Consider the following 19,926-nt stretch of genomic DNA (forward strand, 5'->3'; position numbering starts at 1 on the left):
CTGTCTGTAGTGATGGCATAGCACAGACACTGAGACCCCGGGGGCAAATCACCCTTCTAGGGGAATTGGAAGTGCCAGGGGGCCTGGCAGGGCAGGGCACAGCAGGTGCTTGGGAGCCCATGCTGTCTGTAACTGGAAGCACCTCTAGATGCTGAGACTCGTCCTGCAGAGAAACCTGGTGCGCTTCCTCCTGCCTCACTGCAGGTGAGATGAAGGCCCTGGCAGGAGGAGGAGGCTGCTGGGCAGGACAGTGTCTGGGCCAGGGCCAGGCTTCCCCTTGCTGGATGGCGCCCAGCCGGTGCAGCCCTTCCCCCACTCTGTGTGCCTTCCACGCTCTGCAGCCCCAGGCACCTGGCCCTGGGGGACTGTAGGAGTGGCTTGGAAAGAGTGGGTCCCCTGGGCCTGCCCCCATCCCTGCACCAGCCTGTTGCCGGCTCCCATCTGCCCTGTGCTCTGCTTATCATGTAACCAGAGCCGGCAGCCTCATCCACGCCTGAAACAGGAAGCCCCGCTGGGCCTGTTCAGGAGCTGCCCCAAGAGCCGGGCCAGAGGATGGAGGAGCAACAGGCAATAGTGGCCGCCAAGGAAGGGGATGTGGCCACCTTGGAGCGGCTGCTGGAGGCTGGCGCCCTGGGCCCAGGCATCACTGATGCTCTGGGGGCTGGGCTGGTGCACCATGCCAGCCGGACAGGCCATCTGGACTGCGTCAAGTTCCTGGTGCAGCAGGCCCAGCTGCCCAGTAACCAGCGGGCCCACAACGGGGCCACACCGGCACACGATGCGGCTGCCACGGGCGGCCTGGCTGAGCTGCGCTGGCTGGTCCGAAATGGAGGCTGCGGGCTGCAGGTGAGCAGGAAGGGGACAGCCGGCAGCCCATCTCCAGGAACCTTGCCGGGGTGGAACAAGAACAAGAGCCCAGAAGGCCCCGTTCACCAGGCTCTGTGGCCCTGGGTTCTTTCTCAACCAGTGGTATCTGCCCTGTGCCCATCCCCCAAAACAGCAGAGAGCCCTCGAAGACAAGGCCACCTCCTAAACTGCACCAGCTCAGAGCAGCTGCTCAGGCTCTCCTGGCCATGTCTGGAGCACTTGGCCTGGCAGGGGAGGCTCCCCAGTGAGCAGGACCCCTGTCTGGTCAGGACTGAACGGCTGGGCTGTTTCTCAGAGGGCCAGAAACGGATCCATGAAGAGGCACAGCAGAAACTTGGGCTCAGAGCTTCAGGCTCTGGTGGCATCTGCCAGGCTATAGGGGCAGTTGAAGCTGTCATGTGAGGAGAGGGCTCTCAAGTCTCAGGGACCATCCTGTCCAGGCACTCCCACCGGGGCCCCACCCCTTCCCTGACCGCCCTGCCCTCCTCTGTGCAGGGGAAGGACCTTAGAGCATGCACCAGCCCTGGCTGGGTTCTTGGGAACAAGCCTTAGTGCCCCACTCAGTGGGCGGCAGTGGGGCCGGGAGCTCCTAGGACCTGGGGGAGGAAGACGTGTCAGGGCTCCTCTCGGCACCCAAGTCTGCGCCAGCCTCAGCACAGACTCTCCTCAGCTTCTGATAACCCAAGGGCAGCAGGCAGGAGCTGTGTCAATTCCAGATTCACTTCTGCTCACGGCACCCCGGGACACCCAGGGCTGCTGAACGTGCCACACCTGAGGTGGAAAGGCTCCTTGGCCTTGGAGACCTATGGCAGGGCAGGGAGGGAGGAGCAGAGGCCCAGAGACAGGGGTCCTGGACACTCCCGGCAGGCATACGGGGCAAGTAGGCTGCTCCCTGACCTTGAGCCGTGGGCTCAACAGCCAAAAGGCATAAGGGCCTGGACTGGGCAGGATCCCAGGATGTGACCCTCGAGCCTTGACTTGAGTCTGAACCCTGCCTCTCTGGGAGTAGGACCCCCTCAGTCCCAGCAGGGGACCCCTCCATGGAGGGGAACGGAGGAAGGTGGGAGGAAACGGGCTCCTGGGCCAGGGCTGTGGGTGGTGTGGGGTCCTAGCAAGTCCAGCCTTGAGCAGCTGACTGGCCGTGTGGCACTGCCTGGCAGGGTTGGGTTGGGACTTGCCACCAGCCTGCTCCCTGCCTGTGCCTCCGGTAGGACCAAGATGCCTCGGGTGTCTCCCCACTGCACCTGGCTGCCCGCTTTGGACACCCGGCGCTGGTGGAGTGGCTGTTGCAGGAGGGCCACGAAGCCACACTGGAGACTCTGGAGGGCGCCTTGCCGCTGCACCATGCCGCTGTCAGTGGGGACCTGACCTGCCTGAAGCTCCTGGTGGCTGTCCACCGCAGGTGAGGGCCTGGGACTGGAGATGAGCAGAGAGAGCACAGGGGGCTCAACAGGGCGTGGGCAGGACCTTCATCCTGGGCACAGCAGGTCAGCAGCGCTGACGGGTCAGTGAAGACAGCCAGTTGCCTGAGCAGAAAACAAGCAACTGGTGTGGGTAGCTGGGCACCTTTGTGGGCACCTGAAGGGAGCAGAGGTTGTTTAACTAGGAGGCTCAGAGTAGCAAGACCCCAGCCAGGCTGGCCTGAGTTTGCCTCTACACTGTCCAAGCCAGACACTAGGAACCTCTCCTGCTGGTGGCCAGCCTGGCCACCTCAGAGACTTGTGCCCACCTGCCAGGATTGGTGACTAGTTGGTGATGACCCTTTGCCCATCTTTGCCCAGCACGGAGGGTCACAGTTGTCATGGTGACAGGCAGGAAAGAGGCACCCAGTGTGTCCCTTCCTTGCCAAAAAAGAAGCCTGCCCTCTGCCTGTGCCCCCACCCCCACCAGGAGCTTTCTGCTTGTCCATCTTGTTTCCCAGGGACCCATGTGTGTTCTGGGACAAGCCAGGATAGCACAGCTGAGAACAGTGTCCTGTTACTGTCCCATTGTGAACAACCTGGAGAGTCTGGTGGGCTTCCAGCTATTCTTTGGAGCACCCACATTGCCCCAGGCCTGCGCAGCTTTTAAAGCAGCTTCCAATATTGAGCTGGGTGACTTCACATCAGCACACACACGCACACCGGCATGCATGCACACACATCACCACATGCACACACAACTGGGAGCGTCCTGTCCCACTGGGCACTCCCACTGGGCACTGACTGCGGGGGCAGATTTGCAGAACCAGGCCATGTGCACACTCCGGCAGCCCCAGACCCACTTTCTGCACCACCTGCCTGCTCCTCAGCCACCATGCTGGACACTGGCAAGAGCTTGCCCCAGGAGGGCACCAGGGCATACTCAGCCCTTTGGAACTCTCCTCAAGTCACCCTCAGGCTCTGTAGTCCAAGGAAGGAGCCCTGGATGGACTGAGAAGGTACACAGTGGGTCCAAGACCAGGGCTGTGCCCAGGGTCCTGGGCACCTTGCTAGGAGCTGAGGCTAGTCCTGGCAGGAACTTTACCAGGGGAAGGAGGTTCAGATCCCTAGGCTTTTCACACAGCTGAAGGCTGTGACCAGACCCTCTGCCAATTAGGGGGAAGTAGCCCTCTGGGGTGGATCCCAAATTGCTCAGACTCATCCATTCTGCATGGGGCTGATGGTGGGCACTCTTGAAAGCGCCCCCTGTCCAGCAAGCGCCCGTCTCAAGGCCCTAGAGGTGGAGGACCTAGGACAGAGCCAGGCTGGGACAGAGCTGGGGCTTGGGTGAGAGAAACAGAGGGAGAACAGAGGAGCCCAGAGTCCCACGTCCAGGTCTCCTGCCCTCCACCAACCACTGTGGCCTTGGCAAGCACACTCCCAGGGCAGCGCGAGGCCCCCAGCTCAGGCTCAGCCCAGCTGCCTCACCCTCAGGGCTGTGCAGTGCAGGGCGCAGGTGCTCAGAGGCAGAGGGGAGCCCTTGGGGGGTTCGGGAGTCGACTGAGGGTTGATTCCATCTAAGACTTGACCTCCTCAAGTCTAAAAAGATTGATTTTGTAACCTGCCCCCAGGTGAGGAAAGAAGGGAAGGGGACATCCATGCCCAGCCACCTGGGGAGCCCAGCCAGGGGCAAGGACCCCAAAACCCTGGGGCAGCAGCTGGAAGGAGTGTGGAAACTCAGTATGTAATGGCTAGGGCCAGAGGTCCAGGGGTGTAGCATGTCACCTGCAGCTGGCTGGGGGTGCTGTGCCTGGCCCAATGGCAGTGTGAGGGCAGAGTGGGTTTAGGCAGATTCTAAGATGCTGCTCGGCCCATCCTCACTGGGGACAAATGTTGGTGCCAACCCTGGGTATGCAAGGCTGCTGTGCTACTCATGGTGGCCCTTGGCTCCTGTGGTGGCCCATGGCAGCTCATGGTTAAGGGCTGCCAGCCTTAGGCCCCACTGTGCTAGCCAGGCCAGTATCGCCCCTGCCAGGGGTGAGGAGTGCAGCGGGCAGTGGGCTCAGCTGTACCCCATGAGCCAGCTCCCGGCCCTCCCCATCTTGGACAGCACAACCTTGCAGCCCTACAGGTGATGGGGAGGAGGTGGACACAAGCAGGTCAGGGGCTGGGCCTCGCCTCCTCTCCATCTTGCCCTGCCCACAGCCCCTGGCCAAGCTCCCTCTGAACCCTCCCTCCGAACCCTCCCTCCCTGCAGCAGCGTGAACCACAGGACTCGCAGCGGTGCCTCCCCGCTCTACCTGGCCTGCCAGGAGGGCCACCTGCACCTGGCCCAGTTCCTGGTGAAGGACTGCGGAGCCGACGTGCACCTACGTGCCCTCGATGGCATGAGTGCGCTGCATGCCGCTGCTGCCCGTGGCCACTACGCGCTCGTTGTCTGGCTGGTAAGGGGTGCAGGGCTGGGGAGGAGGACGTCCAAGTCCACAGGCCAGGAATAAGCAGGGCATGAGGCTCCACGGGCAGCGGGGCATCCCACAGTTTCCACAGCTCTGACCACAGAGGCCTCCAGACCCGGGCACCAGCAGTGGGTCTCCAGGGTGCGCTGGGGTTGGTGGCACCCCAGGTACTCTGTCACCAGTGCCACAGACAGTGTCTGGCCTGGGCACCTTGGCTGTTAGTTCAGGCCCACTACCTCCAAGCCCTAGGCCAGTTCCCCTTCCTAGAAGGGAGCCCTGAGCCCCACAGCATGGAGACAGTGGGGATGACTCCTACAGGGTGGGCGGGGACCTCCATGCCACGACAGAAAACCAGCCTGGCAGGGTTGTCCGGGAGTTCTGAGGGTCTATGGGAGACATGATGGGTCTCAGAGGAGGGAGGGCCTCACCAGGGAGGTGGCAGTGGGGGCAGAGCAGGAGGCAGCTGGGCTGGGCAGGGCCAAAGCAGTTTCCTGGAGAAGGGAGCACCTTACCCGTGGCCTGGAGATGGACTGGGAGGGCAGCCTGGGCTCCCCACTGAGGGTGCTGGAGAACACTGAGGCCTCTGAGCTGATCTGCTGGCCTTCCAGAAGGCCACTCTGGCTGCTGGTGGAGAGGGGAGAGCCTGCTGCTAAGACTTCCCACGCTCGTTCCTCCCACCCTCCTCCTCTGCTGCTCCTGCCCCAGCTACCCAGCTCGGGGCCTTTGACCAGGCTGCACCTTGTGCTTGTTCAAGTTGGCCACGTGTCCCCCAGGTCATCAAGCCTGATCACATGTAATGTCAGGGACCTTCTACTCCCTGGAGAGTCCCCTCCGGGAGTCCTGGAGGGCCAGGTCTTTGTCCATCCCCTCGTCCCCTGTGCCTGGCGCAGGAGGGCTGGGGAATGTGTACTGAACAGTGGACAGACCCGGGAAGGAGCAAGGATGGCCCCAGCCTCCCTGGCAGCCTGAGGCAGCCCTGGTGCCTCCCTGAGGGAGTGTCACCCTGGGGAGAGGGGGTGGGACCCGGGTTCTGCTGCACGGCTCTCCACACATGGCCCCCCTGGTGTCCCCGCCTGTAGCCTCACTCCATATGAAGAGCCCCAATATGCCATCCCCTCCCTGGGCCTGCTCCAGGCTCCCGCAGCAAGCCTCGGGGCTGCCAGGTCTGCCACGTGGATGTGACCCGCAGGCTGTGGGGGAGAAGCAGCTGTGGTCGGGGTGGTGGGTGCCATGGGGGCAGGAGGGGGGCACCCACAGAGGCTCGCAGACTGTGCTGCTGGAGCAGCCGGTCCTGGATAAGCAGTGGCCAGGGCCGTGGGGTTCTCAGGTGGGAGAGTGGCTGGGCTCCGCCTCACACGCTCTCCCTGGGTTGCGGGGACGGCCTTCTCTAACACACAGTGGATTGTGGGGTCCGCCAGGAACACCTGGGCTGCAGGCCTCCCACCCCACAGGGCGGGGACTGGCGGCCCTTCTTGGCCCTTCCCTCCTGGGGAAGTTGGCCAGGTTCAAGGCAGGAGGAGGGTGGAAGGTGGCACCACAGCCTAACGAGGCAGAACCTCCTGCGGCCCACCCTCTCCTGGCGTCTCCCATGCCAGACATACATTCAGCATGTCACCCTGTAAAGGTCTGGGCATGGCTGTCCGCTGGGACAACCCTGGGAGGCGCCTGGCTGGTGCTGTGGACCAGAACCCGCGACTCCCTTTCAGGGGGCAGGCGAGGCTCCAGAGCAGGCCTGGCCTCAAGTCACCCGTTTGCTTGTCACCAGGCTTGGGGCCAGGCGGGGCCGGGTCCCAGCACCGGCTCACCCAGCAGCATCCTCGTGTTGGGCTGTGCCTGGGGCTGCGAAGCCCAGAGGATGTGGTGCTGCCCTTACCCAAGGACGCCCTTCCTCACTGCTTCCTTCACCAGCAGCCGTTCACACATTGTCTGTCCCCTAGGGGCCAGATGTGGCACTTTTTCATGACCAGATAAAACCACTGCAGCACGTGTCCCCACCTCACCCTGGACGCCATGCTGCCCTAGGGTTGTGGGCATGTGACATAAGCCAGCTCGTCCCAGGGCTTCCTGGGAAGTATTGCCCCCACCTCCAGGCATAGCTGAAGGTCAGCTCCCACTTTTGCTCTGAGCTACCCCATGTCCCTCCTCTCTGGAAGTGGTCACTCCAGTCTGGCCTCTCTGACCAGCCTATTGCCTATGGCACTTCTCTGCAGGTCACATTCACAGACATCAGCCTGACCACACGGGATAATGAGGGGGCCACTGCCCTGCACTTCGCTGCCCGCGGAGGCCACACACCCATCCTAGACCGGCTCCTGCTGATGGGTGCCCCGATCACGAGAGATTCCTGGGGTGGGACGCCCCTGCACGACGCAGCAGAGAATGGGCAGATGGAGGTACCGCGTGTGGCAGGAGCTGGGGCTGGGGCGGTGCAGCGAGCACTCAGGAGGGCTTGCTGACACCTTCCTGAGTGTGTCACAGAGCCCTCTGAGTCCTGCGGAAGTGTCATCCTTGGCCTTTTGCAGATGGGTAAACCGAGGTTCAGGTATAGAGCCTGCGTGCAAAGCCACATGCCCTGGTCTCCACACCTCCTGCACATGTGCCCTGCCCCTTGCACAGAAGTCCCCTGCTGCCTGTCCCAGGCTGCTTGGTGGCCTGCCCAGGGCAGCCCTCGGCCCACACCAGGTTGTGAGTGGTTAGAAGCCTGAAGCCAACTGCTTCCCTGGCTGGGTCACAAGAAAACCACCTGGGGAATCCAGTGTGGCAGAGGGGTCACAATGTCCCTGCACTGGTACCTGCTGCATTGCACAAGTCCACACCCAGGGCAAAGCACAGCTCCCTCCTGGCTCCATCGGGACCCAGCCACACCATTGCCTGCTCATACCTGATCACTGCCATGGCGTCACCTGGCTTCCTGGTCATTCTGAAGCCCTGTGGCTGGGGCAGCTGAGTGGAGAAGTGTCAGATCCTCCAGCCCTCCCCTCCAGTCCCCCTGAAGCCCTCCCCTGTTCCCCTCCCCGCCAGTCCTCCTCCAATCCCTACCCTCCAGCCCTACCATCCAGGCCTCCCTTCCAGCCCTCCCCTCCAGCCCTCCCCTCCAGTCTCCCCCTCCAGCCCTCCCCTCCATCCCTCCCCTCTAGCCCTCCTCTCCAGCCCTCCCCTCTAGTTCCCCCTTCAGCCCTCCCCTCTAGCCCTCCCCTCTAGCCCTCCCCTCCAACCCCCCCTCCAGCCCTCCCCTCCAGTCTCTCCCTCCAGCCCTCTCCTCCATCCCTCCCCTCTAGTTCCCCCTCTAGCCCTCCTCTCCAGCCCTCCCCTCTAGTTCCCCCTTCAGCCCTCCCCTCTAGCCCTCCCCTCTAGCCCTCCCCTCCAACCCCCCCTCTAGCCCTCCCCTCCAGTCTCCCCCTCCAGCCCTCCCCTCCATCCCTCCTCTCTAGTTCCCCCTCTAGCCCTCCTCTCCAGCCCTCCCCTCTAGTTCCCCCTTCAGCCCTCCCCTCTAGCCCTCCCCTCTAGCCCTCCCCTCCAGCCCTCCCCTCTAGCCCTCCCCTCCAGTCTCCCCCTCCAGCCCTCCCCTCTAGTTCCTCCTTCAGCCCTCCCCTCTAGCCCTCCCCTCCAGCCCTCCCCTCCAGCCCTCCCCTCTAGTTCCTCCTTCAGCCCTCCCCTCTAGCCCTCCCCTCCAGTTCCCCCTCCAGCCCTCCCCTCCAGTACCCCCCTCCAGCCCTCCCCTCCAGCCCTCCTCTCCAGCCCTCCCCTCCAGTCCCCCCTCTAGTCCCCACCTCCAGCCCTCCCCTCCAGCCCTCCCCTCTAGTTCCTCCTTCAGCCCTCCCCTCTAGCCCTCCCCTCCAGTTCCCCCTCCAGCCCTCCCCTCCAGTACCCCCCTCCAGCCCTCCCCTCCAGCCCTCCTCTCCAGCCCTCCCCTCCAGCCCTCCCCTCCAGCCCTCCCCTCCAGCCCTCCCCTCCAGTTCTCCCTCCAGCCCTCCCCTCCAGTACCCCCCTCCAGCCCTCCACTCCAGCCCTCCACTCCAGCCCTCCCTTTCCCCCCCTCCAACCCCCCCTCCAACCTTCCCCTCCAGTTCCCCCATCCAGGCCCTCCCCTCCAGGCCTCCACTCCAGCCCTCCCCTCTGCCCCCCATCCAGCCCCTCCCCTCCAGCCCTCCCTTCAGCCCCCCCTCCAGTCCCCTCCAGCCCTCCCCTCCAGTCCCCACCTCCAGCCCTCCCCTCTGCCCCCCATCCAGCCCTCCCCTCCAGTTCCCCCTCCAGCCCTCCCCTCCAGTACCCCCCTCCAGCCCTCCCCTCCAGCCCTCCTCTCCAGCCCTCCCCTCCAGTCCCCCCTCCAGTCCCCACCTCCAGCCCTCCCCTCCAGCCCCTCCCCTCCAGCCCTCCCTTCAGCCCCCCCTCCAGTCCCCTCCAGCCCTCCCCTCCAGGCCCCACCTCCAGCCCTCCCCTCTGCCCCCCCTCCAGCCCTCCCTCTCCCCAGCTCCCAGCAGCAGTGCTCTCCACCCCTTGGGCCCCAGGCCTCCTCTCACTCCTCAGCCCTCCCGACTCACACACAGCTGACCGTCTCCCAGCTCTGTCCCTACTAAGCAGGGACAGGAAGCAGGGCCAGGAAGCAGGGCAGCCCTGGCCTGAGAAGAAGCCTGCACCTGCAGCAATCCTCCTCCTCCACCTGAGAAGACTCTGCAGGAGGGAAGGGCCAGCTTAGAGGCTGGGGGAAGCAGAGGCTCTGTGGCAAGGGTCTCCACTCAGATCTGCTGGGGAGGGCCATGTGTCCCCTTCAGGCAGCTGAAGCAGGAAGGGCTCTGACTGAGCTCTGCTGTGTGGCCACAGCCCCCACAAACCCGGCTGCTCACCAAGGGAAGGTGACCAGGATACTAGTGTCCAATTATTTCCCAAGCAGCCGATCCTTCTGCCAATGAAATAGTCACGGGGAGGCCAGGAGCCCTGCAGCTCCTGGGGGAGAGGAGAAACCCAGGCTCAGAGCAGAGCACTCCTTCCTAAGACCTTCATGGTGGCACACAAGCCAGTGCCCTCAGCTCACCAAGCTCCTTCCCGCTCCGGCATTATCTGAGAGCAAATAGGGACCTCACAGGGCCCTGAGCCACGTGTACCTCTTGTTTAAAAATCACAACCTGGAACCATTATTCTGTCTAAAATCTAACAATGATTCAAGTATCATCTACTGCCCAGTCCAGCATCTCGTGCCCGCTCCCTGACTGTACAGCAGGGCCTACGCAGGGTGGCGTGTGTGGGTGGTCTCTCTTTGCTCCCTGGACCCTCTGTCCGGGGTGGGGGGGTCATGCTCCTCCCCCACCTGCCAGGTAAAGCATGTTCTTACCTTAGAGCAGCTCAGCAGTTTCAGGCGTGCGTAGGACATGCGGAGACAGCACAGAGTGCCTGCGCCCAGGCCATTCCCCAGTGCCACTGACTTCCATCCACACAGGACGCTTGTCACAACTAGTGAACCCAAATTCATATGGTGTTATTAGCAAAGTCCACTCCCAGGTTTCCCCTCAGTTTTTATCTAATGTCCCTTTTCTGTACCAGCACCTCACCCAGGACGAAGGACATTGAGTCAAGCCTCCTTATCCCCCCGGTAAACTGTGACTGGTTTTTCCCATTTTTAAAAAAAAAACAAGACTTCAAAATGACGAGCTGATGCCCCTGCGACCATGCTGGGGTGGGGGTCCTTTTGATGTCTCACTATGTCGCTGTCTGTTTCCTTTGAGTGCTGCAGTTACCCTGACCATTCTTCACAAAATTTTTAATTGCGATTTAAAAATACTATCGTCCACCGTCTGGAGGTCCAGGGACACAAAACACGCTCCAGGGCAGTGCAGCGGATGGCCAGGGCCTCCTCCCCTGCACGACCGAGGCTCTGTCCTGTGAAGCCCCTGCCCGGCAGGCCCATCTCCCTTCCTGGTGCTCATCCTGGTGTCTGGTGTGCTTCACCCAGTATAATGTCCTCGAGGTCCCTACTGCGGATCGTAGGTCAGAGTGTCCTTTTCAAGGCTGAGCAGTACTCCTCTGTGTGGCTCTGCTTTCCCTTGGTCAGCCATGGTCGAGCCGGAGCCCCCTTCTGGCTGCTGTGGACCTGGGGTGCAGGGTCTCCTGGGGATCCGTGCTGGAGCGGGGCGCACTGACTGCTTCCCCAGCTGAGGCCATCCCTGGCTCCTGTGGTACGTCCACTGGTCGTGATGGTGGCTTGACTTACAGCTAGCTTTCCTTTGCTGGCGTTTTCTTTAGGATTTTAGTCTTTGGGAAATTTGGGTTTTATTAGACTTATTTCTTCTTTAAATGTCTGGTAAAACTCGCTAGTGAAACTATTTGGATCGGCATTTTCTTTGAAAGAAGGTTTTAAATAATTCTTTGTATTAATTACAAAATCCTGGGTTTTTCGTGTGTGTGTGTGTGTGTGTGTGTGTGTTTTGATTCAGTAAATTATATATTTTTTGGTTTTATTCCTAGAAATTTTTCTGGGAACTAATTTCATCTAAGTTGTCCGACGCAGAGGACAGAGCTGTTTGCGATGACCCTCCTCATCCTCTACTGCGGGAGGGGCTTCGGGTTCTTCTTTTTCCTTCCCGATGATCTGAGTTACTGCTTTTCTCATTTCTGTCTTGGTCAGCCTCACCCAGAGACTAATCAGTGTTTAGCTCTTCAAACAGCCAGATTTGGCCCGTTCTGAGCCCCTAAGGCACTGCTCCCTCTCCTGTGCATCTGTCCCCTGCCTGGCTGACACCCACGCTCACCTTCAGCACTCTCTCCCCAGGGCTGGGGCTGGGTGCTCCTTGTGTCTCCACAATCCCCCTTTTCTATGTGCCTGCTTAAGGATGGGGACCTTGCTCTAAGTCCTGCTTGACTGCACCCCACAGTTTCGTAGTTGCTTGGTTAAGAGTGTTTTCTAATTAATCCCCTTTTGACTCTTCTTTGTCCCCAGGAATTACCCACCACTCTTTCTTAATTCCCAACCATAAGGGCTTTCCAGCTAGTGGTTTGCTATGGATTTCTTCTTTTTTAGTGGCAGATGGACACAATACCTTTATTTTATCTGTTTTTATGTGGTGGTGAGGATCAAACCCAGGACCTCCTACACGCTAGGCCAGCGCTCTACCACTGAGCCGCAGCCCCAGCCCCTGCTATGGAATTCATTCGGTTGCACTGTGGTCAGAAGGTGTACTCTATGGCCATCTGTTAAGGGTGTTCTTCAAATCTGTGTACACAAAAACTCGTGTGTGTTGGATCTCCAATGGGTTGAGGGAGATGTGTTGAAGTCTGGATTGTGGGTTTGTCTGGGTCCCCGGAACCTGCCCTGTGTTGGACATTTCCTGAAGCCCATCTCATCTGCCCTCCTGCTATGGCTTTGCGGGCTTCTCTGTCCCTCACTGGCCTGGTGAGCCTCGTTCCAGCCTTTCCTCTGGGCCTTCCTCTTCTTCTCTAAGTGTCTGGCGCCTGTGCCCAGGCTGGACATGGGCAGCCTTCTCTGAGCTTCTTGCGGTTCTGACATCCAGCTCCTGTTCATCTGGCCCACTCACAGTCAGTGAGTTGTTAATATTTAGGGGTTAATTTTGTTCTCTCCTGTCTCCTTTCTCGTTGATGGTCCTTTTCCTTCTGTGTGAATTTGGAGAAGGCACTGGGAGGGGAGCTCGGGGTTGGGGCTCCAGGGGCAAGCGAGGTCAGCAGGACGTCCTTGGTTGTGTTCCTGCAGGTAGGACCCGCTGCTCAGTCCTCTCTGGATTTAAAAGACCATCTCCTGCTATTTCCCTCCGGCACACTGACACTGAATCTCTCTGTGCTTTCCGTGATCGCCCTACCTCTCCGACCGGAACCCTAGCCAACTGAATCTGAGATGAGGGCTCAGCGGCCATCTCCACACCAGACTCCTCGCAGTCGGGTGGCGAGAACTGCAGGCTTTGCTTGGAGCCGGTGTTAGATATATATTTGAGGTCAAGTTCATGCCAGGGAACTCACCATTTAAAGTGACAGTTCCACGGCCCTTTGCACAGGGACACTTGTGCACCCAGCGCCTCTACCTAGTCCCCAAACATCTTCACCCAAAAGGAACTCCTGTGTCCAGGAAGCAGGCTTCCCTCCCCCGCAGCCCTGCAGCAGCGCTGCTGCCCTGCTGCCCTGCTCTGCTTCCCAGGTGTGGACTGACTTGTGATGTCTCCTACAAAGGGGATCCCACCACGCCTGGCTGTCGTGTGGCGTGTTTTCAAGGTTCACCCACGTCAGAGCAGGTGTCAGAACATCTTTCTTTTGGGGGGCTAAATAATACCCTATTTTGTTACCCATTCATCCATCTCTCTCTCTCTCTCTCTCTCTCTCTCTCTCTCTCTCTCTCTCTCTCTCTCTCTCTTCTCTCTCTGGTACTGGGTATTGAACCCAGGGACACTCAACCACTGAGCCACATCCCTCAGCCCTTTTTATTTCTTATTTTGAGACAGGTTCTTGCTGAGTTACTGAGGCTGGCCTTGAACTTGCTGTCTTTGTGCCTTGGCCTCCTGAGCCAAGCTCCACACGGGGCTCCATTCATCTCCTGGTGGAATTTTAGGTGCTTTCTCTTTTTGACTGATGACAATACTACCGCTATGAATATTCATGTACAAGCTATTGCTTGAATCTTGAAGTTACACAGTTTGCCTGTTCTCAGTTCTTTGGGGTATGCGGGAGGAGCAGAATTGCTGGATCACGCAGTCATTTCTGAGTGATCTCCATGCAGCTGTGCCATCTCACATCCCACAGTGCCGTAGAAGGGCTCCTATTTCTCGGTCTCGCCTGCATGTTTTATCTGTTTATTATCGAGCCCCTTGGTAGCTGGGAGGTTGTACCTCGTTGCACTATAGTATATTTTCAATAAAATCATGTATTAAGACAGAACTCAGTAAAAAATATTTGCCTGAGGGCCCAGATACCCAGGAAGGAGCGTCAAACGTGTCCAAGAACCAGTTCAAGGCCATCTCCCCCTTCTTGGTACCTGTAGTTCAGAGGCACATGTCAGTAACAGGGGCGAGGTCAGCTGAGCCTCTCAGGAGTGAGTCTCAGGCCCGTCGGGACCTGCTGGGTCGTGCGCCACTGACACCAGGTCCCCAGGAGATCCAGAGGCAGCTGAAGGTGGCGAAGAGCACAGTGCTTGCACCTCAGGGGCGGAGAGTGAGTCCACCAGAGCCCATGGGTGCAACAGGCCCAGGAGCAGCTGAGTGCTCCAGGAGGCTCTGCCACCTCCAGAGAGCCCGGCGGCAGGGGCCCTTGGTGGAGCCTGAGAAGGACTTGCCAGACTCCTCACGGGTTCTCACCCAATTCAGGGCTGTTTCTCAGGGTCGTTTCTCAGGGTGGGTTTGGAGAGTGTGAAGAGCATTAGCTCGATGGCTCTAGTGACTTCACAGAGCTGGACAGAGGCAGCTGTGAGTGCGGGGAGCGAGCTCAGCCCACAGCTTTCTGCAGAGGGTGGGGGTGCCAGGCCTGCCGGGCTGAGCAGAGGGGGCTGGGGGACAGGAGAGGAGCCTGGGCGGAGGTCTTGGAGCCCAACACTGGCTTGACTGTGGTGTAAAATGGCCACTGGAAGCCGCTGTGGGATCCTGAGCAGGTGACTTTGACCTTGTTGAGGGGGCCAGCCACAGAGCCAGAAGCTGCTAAGGGACAGGGCATGGTCCCCCAAGGTCCTTCATGGACAAGGTTTAAATGGAAGTGCGGGAACACAGGTGAAGCCAGTGCCTCCGGGTTTGGTGTGTGGTTCTGACCCACTGGCAGCTCTCTACCCATCAATCCAAGGAAGGGCATGTACCGCTCATTCGGGGCCCATGACCACTGTCCACGGTGAGCGTCCCAGGACCACGAAGTTCTGGTTCCCCCAGGGTCAGCCCCTCCTCAGAGTCCCTGACTCCCACGGCTCTTCCCTGCTTTCCCTCCTTCAGATCCACCCAACAGTGTCACCGAGCACTTGCTTAGGATCCTACAGAGACTCAAGGGCCCAAGAGTGCCTGGTGTGGATCAGTGTTCTCACGGGGCGATGCGCAGGGCTCTTGGAATCTGGGGGTTCCCTCAGGCTGTGGCATTGCCTAGGTGTACTCCTGGTTTGTGGTGGTGGCCAGCAGTGTCAGGGACCAGCACTCCCAGGCCAGTCCTGCCCGGTGAAGACTGTTCCCTCACCCCACATGGGTCCCTAATGGCTCGTTCAGCAGGGAGGGTAAAAACCCTACCTTTAATCATCTGAGCTGAGTACAAAACCTACTTCAAATACATTTAATCTCCTAAGTTTAGAACCTAACACATACCCCAGTGCGTCCTCCCAGGTAGGTGTGAGAGACTGTAGCCTCTCCTAAGTAAATATTGAGAGAAAATGGTATTTTGTTTCTCTCTGCCCCCTGAAAGTGACATCAGCCACGGTGGTGCCAGCCTGCTGCCTGGGCCTCCAGCAGTTCCCTGTCTGTTGCGCCAGCAGCAATTCTGCAAGTCAGAATGTCAAAGAGTGACATCTAAAGTGTTGGGAATAGTGACTCCTTCCAACTACAAAATGAGTTGGTGGCAAAGATTGCTACTGGACTCATCAGCTAACGAGGAACCCGGGTCCGAAGTGGCTGAGCCATGTGCTGAGGGGAGTGCTGACTGGATGCAGCATGGGCCCCTGTGCACAGGCGGCCATGGGACACCTCATGGTGGCCCTCCACGCTTTTTCTCTTGCCTTCCTGTGGGCAGGAGCCCTGTGCAGGGCTTTGGTCTCTACAACCTACAGAGTTGGTGGCTTAGAGGCAGTGGACAGAGCTGAACAGGATGCCCAGGGTCCACCTGTCTGACCATTTCTCTTTCCCAGCTGATCCTGACGCAGCCATCTTTGTTCCCAGGGTAGAACTGTAAGTATTTTAAAATTGTGTGCACAGGTAGACGTGACCTCCTGTGGAATCTGTGTTGGAATGGTACACAGGTGTGGAAATGGTGGTGTGCAGGTGGGGCTGAGGGCCCTGCCTCGACTCACCTCCAGGGGTCTGCGGCTCCTCTCTGTCCAGGGTGCCTCGGAAAACATGGTTCCTGGGAGCCCCAGGAGGTGGGGGCTGCACCACTGCCTGGCATTGTGACCTTGGGACCTTCTTTACACATCTTTATCATCTGGTACGAAACTGTACAATAATAGATTCCCAGAGTGATGTGAGGATCAGACAGGTCTCTCCCATGGAACCGGGTGACCGCAGGTCTCGTGGGAAGGTCTCGTTTCTCAGCATGGAAACTTGTTCCAGATGTGGATACACTGGTCCCAGCAGCTCCAGATGCCCACCAGAGGCCTTTGGCTTTCCACAACAAGGCCAAGGGCCGGGTGGGAGGGCAGGAGGGAGAGGGCAGGATGACAGGAGGTCTAACAGGTGTGGGTGGCCGTCCTTGATGGGTCTTCTGTCTACAGCTTTTAAAATCCTGAGGCATTATCTTAGTCAGTCAATGAATACAACACTTTGTCTAAGTTTGCTGCAAATTTACTCCTTCCCTCTTCCTTCTTGCAGGCTTTGCCCACGGAAGCCCTTCCGCTCAGCTTTCTCAACAACTATTTGTCTTCTTTCTTATGGTTTGCCTCAAAATATCTTTCTTTCACCTCCAGTACCGAGGAGCCTCTGTGCTGAGTTCAGGTGGTAGTGGGTGACTTCCCGTCGCTTCCTCCCGTGCCTGACCCCACCACGCCTGCCTCCCGGGTCCAGCACTGTGCTGAGGCTGCCACCAGCCGTCTCCCTCCCAAGGTCACCCTTCTCTTCTCCTGTTGGTTTTCCTCAGGTTCAGTGGAAGAGGTCTGGAGATGGGTTGCTCTTTGTTTATCCCACTTTAGGTTTTTGGAATTCTTGAATTTGTGCTTCGGTGTGTGCCCTGCTCTCAGCTACCGCCTCTGCCCGCGGTCTCTCCTCTCCTGGGATTTGCATTACGTGCATGTTGGGCCTTGTTGTATCAGTTAGCCAGCTTTCCATTCCTGTCCCCTTGGCCACATCACAGGCCAGAGAGCCTTCAGGACATCCTCTCATCCCTGCCCTAGCAACCCTGCAGGCTGGGGACAGACCACACCTACTGACCAATCCTGGCCCACTGCCTGATTTCCTATGGTCCACAAGCTAACAAATCGGCTCTCGAGTTTTTAAATGGCTGGGGACAGACGAAGAACGTCTCGTGGTACATGAGAGTTACACGCAGTCACCATCTCAGCAGTCACTAGTAAAGGTCCACGGGCATGGTCACACATTGGCCGTCAGCTGAGGTCACCTTTGCCCCACAATGAGAATGGAGAAGTCCTGCCGGAGTCAGGGGGAGGCTGCACAGCTGTCATGGAGGAGTGTACCCCGCAGCAGGACCAGAGCCCGACTCAGGGCCTCCACAGGGCATCCACTGCTCTTGCCGCCTGGGAATCTGCAGAGGTGCCGGTGCCTGTGTTGCTCTTGTGGACAGGCAGAGCCACTGGGCCCAGCCCTTCCCACCCTGCCTGTCCTCCTCTGCCAGCACACTGGCCGCCTCGTGGCTTCTGGGCTGGCTTGGCTAACGTGTCTTGGGGAGCAGGCTTTCTCCCTGGGGCCACAGTGACCCTCAGCTGCTGGCCGGCTGCCATTGGCACGGTGGGGCCAGGGAGGCTGGTGATGTTCAGAGGCCCAGTATTGTGTCCGTTTTCACTGACCAGCAAGTGGTAGAGCCAGGATGAGGTCAAGTTCCACTGGCCCTTCTGCCAGGCACCTCTTCATGCCCACCTAGCGTCAGCATTTATTCCCAGCATGGTGCACCCAAGGCCTACCCTCCATCATAGCTCACGGGGACCCTCTGCAGTCCCCAGAGGAGCGGTTCCTTTGGGATTTTGCCTTTTTAGTCCAATCCAGTTTAAGATGAACTAAGGAAGATGAGGCCCTGATTGGGTAGTCATAAAGCAGACTCTAGGTCAAGAGCACACAGTGTAGGAAACCAAAAACGTCAATCAGTTCAAGTGACATTCTGTATTTCTTTCACACACAAAGAGGACAAATACTTGCAGAATTAATATGGACAGAATAAATGCCAACTATTTCTTGAGGCTCCCATCTGAGTCCTTCACAAGCCCAAGTTTCCTGTAGCCTTCTGCTCCTTCAAACCTCTCCTGCTTCCCTCCAGTGGGGGCCCCAGGGGATGCAGGCCCAGGCCCCTGGGCTGGCTGGGTGAGGTAGCATGGCCTTGGTTCAGGCCTGAGCCCTGCTCAGAGCCTGAAGGTCAAGGTTGGCACTGGAGGAGCTGGCCAGGGCCTGGGGCTGGGCAAGGGCTCTGGAAAGTGCAAGGCCACCTGGGGAAGGCACCTCCCTCACCTCCAGAAAGGAGCTAGCTGAGATGAAGGCCCTGAGTTCCAGGTGGCCGGTTCTAAGCTCCTGAGCCCCAGTGTCTTTATGTATAAATGGGACACACCTCTGAGGGTTGGTTGAAAAAATGAAACCCCATCTGCATCTCAGCCTGGGGCACAGTGGCTTTGGGCTGCATTTGGGCTGGCCACCTGGCTTGAGTCCAGCTTGGCCTGCTCACAGCTGTGCCCCAGAAGAGCGGCCTCTGCACCTTAGTTTCCTCTCTTGCCCTGGCAGGGGCAACTATTGCCTGCAACCCAAGCCGATGTTCCCTGTGGGCCCCAGCACTTAGCTCAGGCCAGGGCAGCTGTGGGGCGAGGCTCAGAGCTCCTCCCGCTGTGGCTGTGCGTTGAGCCGGTGAGCTGGCCCCGGGAGCTGTGCCAGCCAAGGTGCCCCATTTCCTTCAGTGCTGCCAGACCCTGCTCTCCCACCGCGCGGACCCCTCCCTGCGGGATGAAGACGGGTACACGGCGGCAGACCTGGCGGAGTACCATGGACACCAGGACTGCGCCCAGTACTTGCGGGAGATGGCCCAGCCAGTAAGTCCTTGGGGATCTGTCCTGGGGATCTGTCCTGGAGGCCTGTCCTGGAGGCCTGGGGGTTGGGCCTAGGCCTCCAGAACCCCGGTTACCTACCTGGATCTCACTGCACATACCTCACAGCCCATGGTTTTATCAGGACAGGGCTGGTACAAAACACAGCCAGCTGGGACAGGGACTGTGACAGCAACCAGGCTTCAGTGAGGGCTGGAACTCAGCCAGCTGTGCCTTCCCTGGGAGCCACAGAAACCAGCCCGTGAGGTGGGGCCTCCTGGCTGGGCTCTGCTCAGGGGATGTTCTGTCAGCCTGAGGACACCCAGGGTGGGACCAGGGCCCAAGTCCTGGCCAAGGTGGCCCTGAAGCAGCCCAGAAGCAGCATGTCCCATCCCCGTGCCTGCTCATGTGTGACGCTCCGTCTCCCACCTTCCAGAGCCAGTTTCCCCATCCACAAGGACAGGGACCTTGTTGTCCTGCTGAGCCCGGCCCCAGCCCATGACAGGGCAGAGGAGCAGAGGGGCTGATAAGGGGTCCCTCAGGCGCAGACAGGCCGGTGGGCAGTGGCGAGGGCTGGGCTGAGGAGGACCAGGGACCCGAGAGCACAGAGCTGCAGGCTCTTCCCCAGCACCTCCCTGTCCAGGCCTAGGGCAGACACTATGATGACCGAGTCCCAGCTGGCCAGTTTTCTGTTGTGGCCAGCGCTCCAGGAAGGTGCCCTAGGGTCACCTGACCCCACTGACAGAGGAGGGCACTGAGGTCCCCTAACTGGGGTCTCATCGAGAGGTTTTAGTGCCTCCTCCTCCCTTGAGGGCATCACCTCCGAGCATCCAGGCCCAACCGTGGCAGTGTCCTCCCAGCCTCCAGGCCTGCCAGGCAGTCCTCACGTGGCCACCACCTGAAACCTGCCCTGCCTGCCACCCCAGGGCAGCTGGGACAGGCTGCAGGGATTGCCTGCCCTGGTTTGGTCCCGAGGTAGTAGTTTCAGAGTTGAGAATTCAGATACTGAGGAGATCATTTGGGGGCTAAGTGTCTCACTGGCTGTTGTTTGGAGGAGGCCCTCTTTCTGGCATGGGTGGAGAGTCGGGAGCTCAGCTGGTCTAGGGCGTGGTCAGGGCTGCATGTTCACAGGCCCATGGTGGTCTGTCCTGACTTCTGCACCCTCCCTGGGCTCTGCCCCCCAGCCCCACCTGGACGGCAGTAGAGGTAGGAGGTGGGGAGGGCAGCCACTCCGCGGTGCCCCCACCCTGCACAGCATCTGCTGTAAAGGGCAGGCCCTGCCTGGCCTCCGGGCTTCCTGCCCCTGTCCCCACCCCTGCCACACTGTGGAGCCCATGGCCTGAGATCTCTGTCCAAGCAA

General features: G+C 59.6%; 1 protein-coding gene across 1 annotated transcript in view; it reads left to right on the forward strand.

The window, feature by feature from the left end:
* The first annotated feature begins 97 nt into the window (after nucleotides 1–97).
* ESPNL (espin like) overlaps nucleotides 98–19,926 on the forward strand; it is a 29,184-nt gene continuing 9,355 nt past the window's right edge. The window contains exons 1-5 of the mRNA XM_081261602.1: nucleotides 98–846; nucleotides 2,079–2,269; nucleotides 4,525–4,711; nucleotides 6,934–7,116; nucleotides 18,441–18,572. Of these exons, the coding sequence (XP_081117728.1) occupies nucleotides 553–846; nucleotides 2,079–2,269; nucleotides 4,525–4,711; nucleotides 6,934–7,116; nucleotides 18,441–18,572 (987 nt within the window). The 5' untranslated portion in view covers nucleotides 98–552. The remainder of the gene's footprint in view (nucleotides 847–2,078; nucleotides 2,270–4,524; nucleotides 4,712–6,933; nucleotides 7,117–18,440; nucleotides 18,573–19,926) is intronic.

Source organism: Spermophilus citellus (assembly GCF_964194105.1).
Source record: "Spermophilus citellus genome assembly, chromosome: 11".
NCBI classification, from domain to species: domain Eukaryota; kingdom Metazoa; phylum Chordata; class Mammalia; order Rodentia; family Sciuridae; genus Spermophilus; species Spermophilus citellus.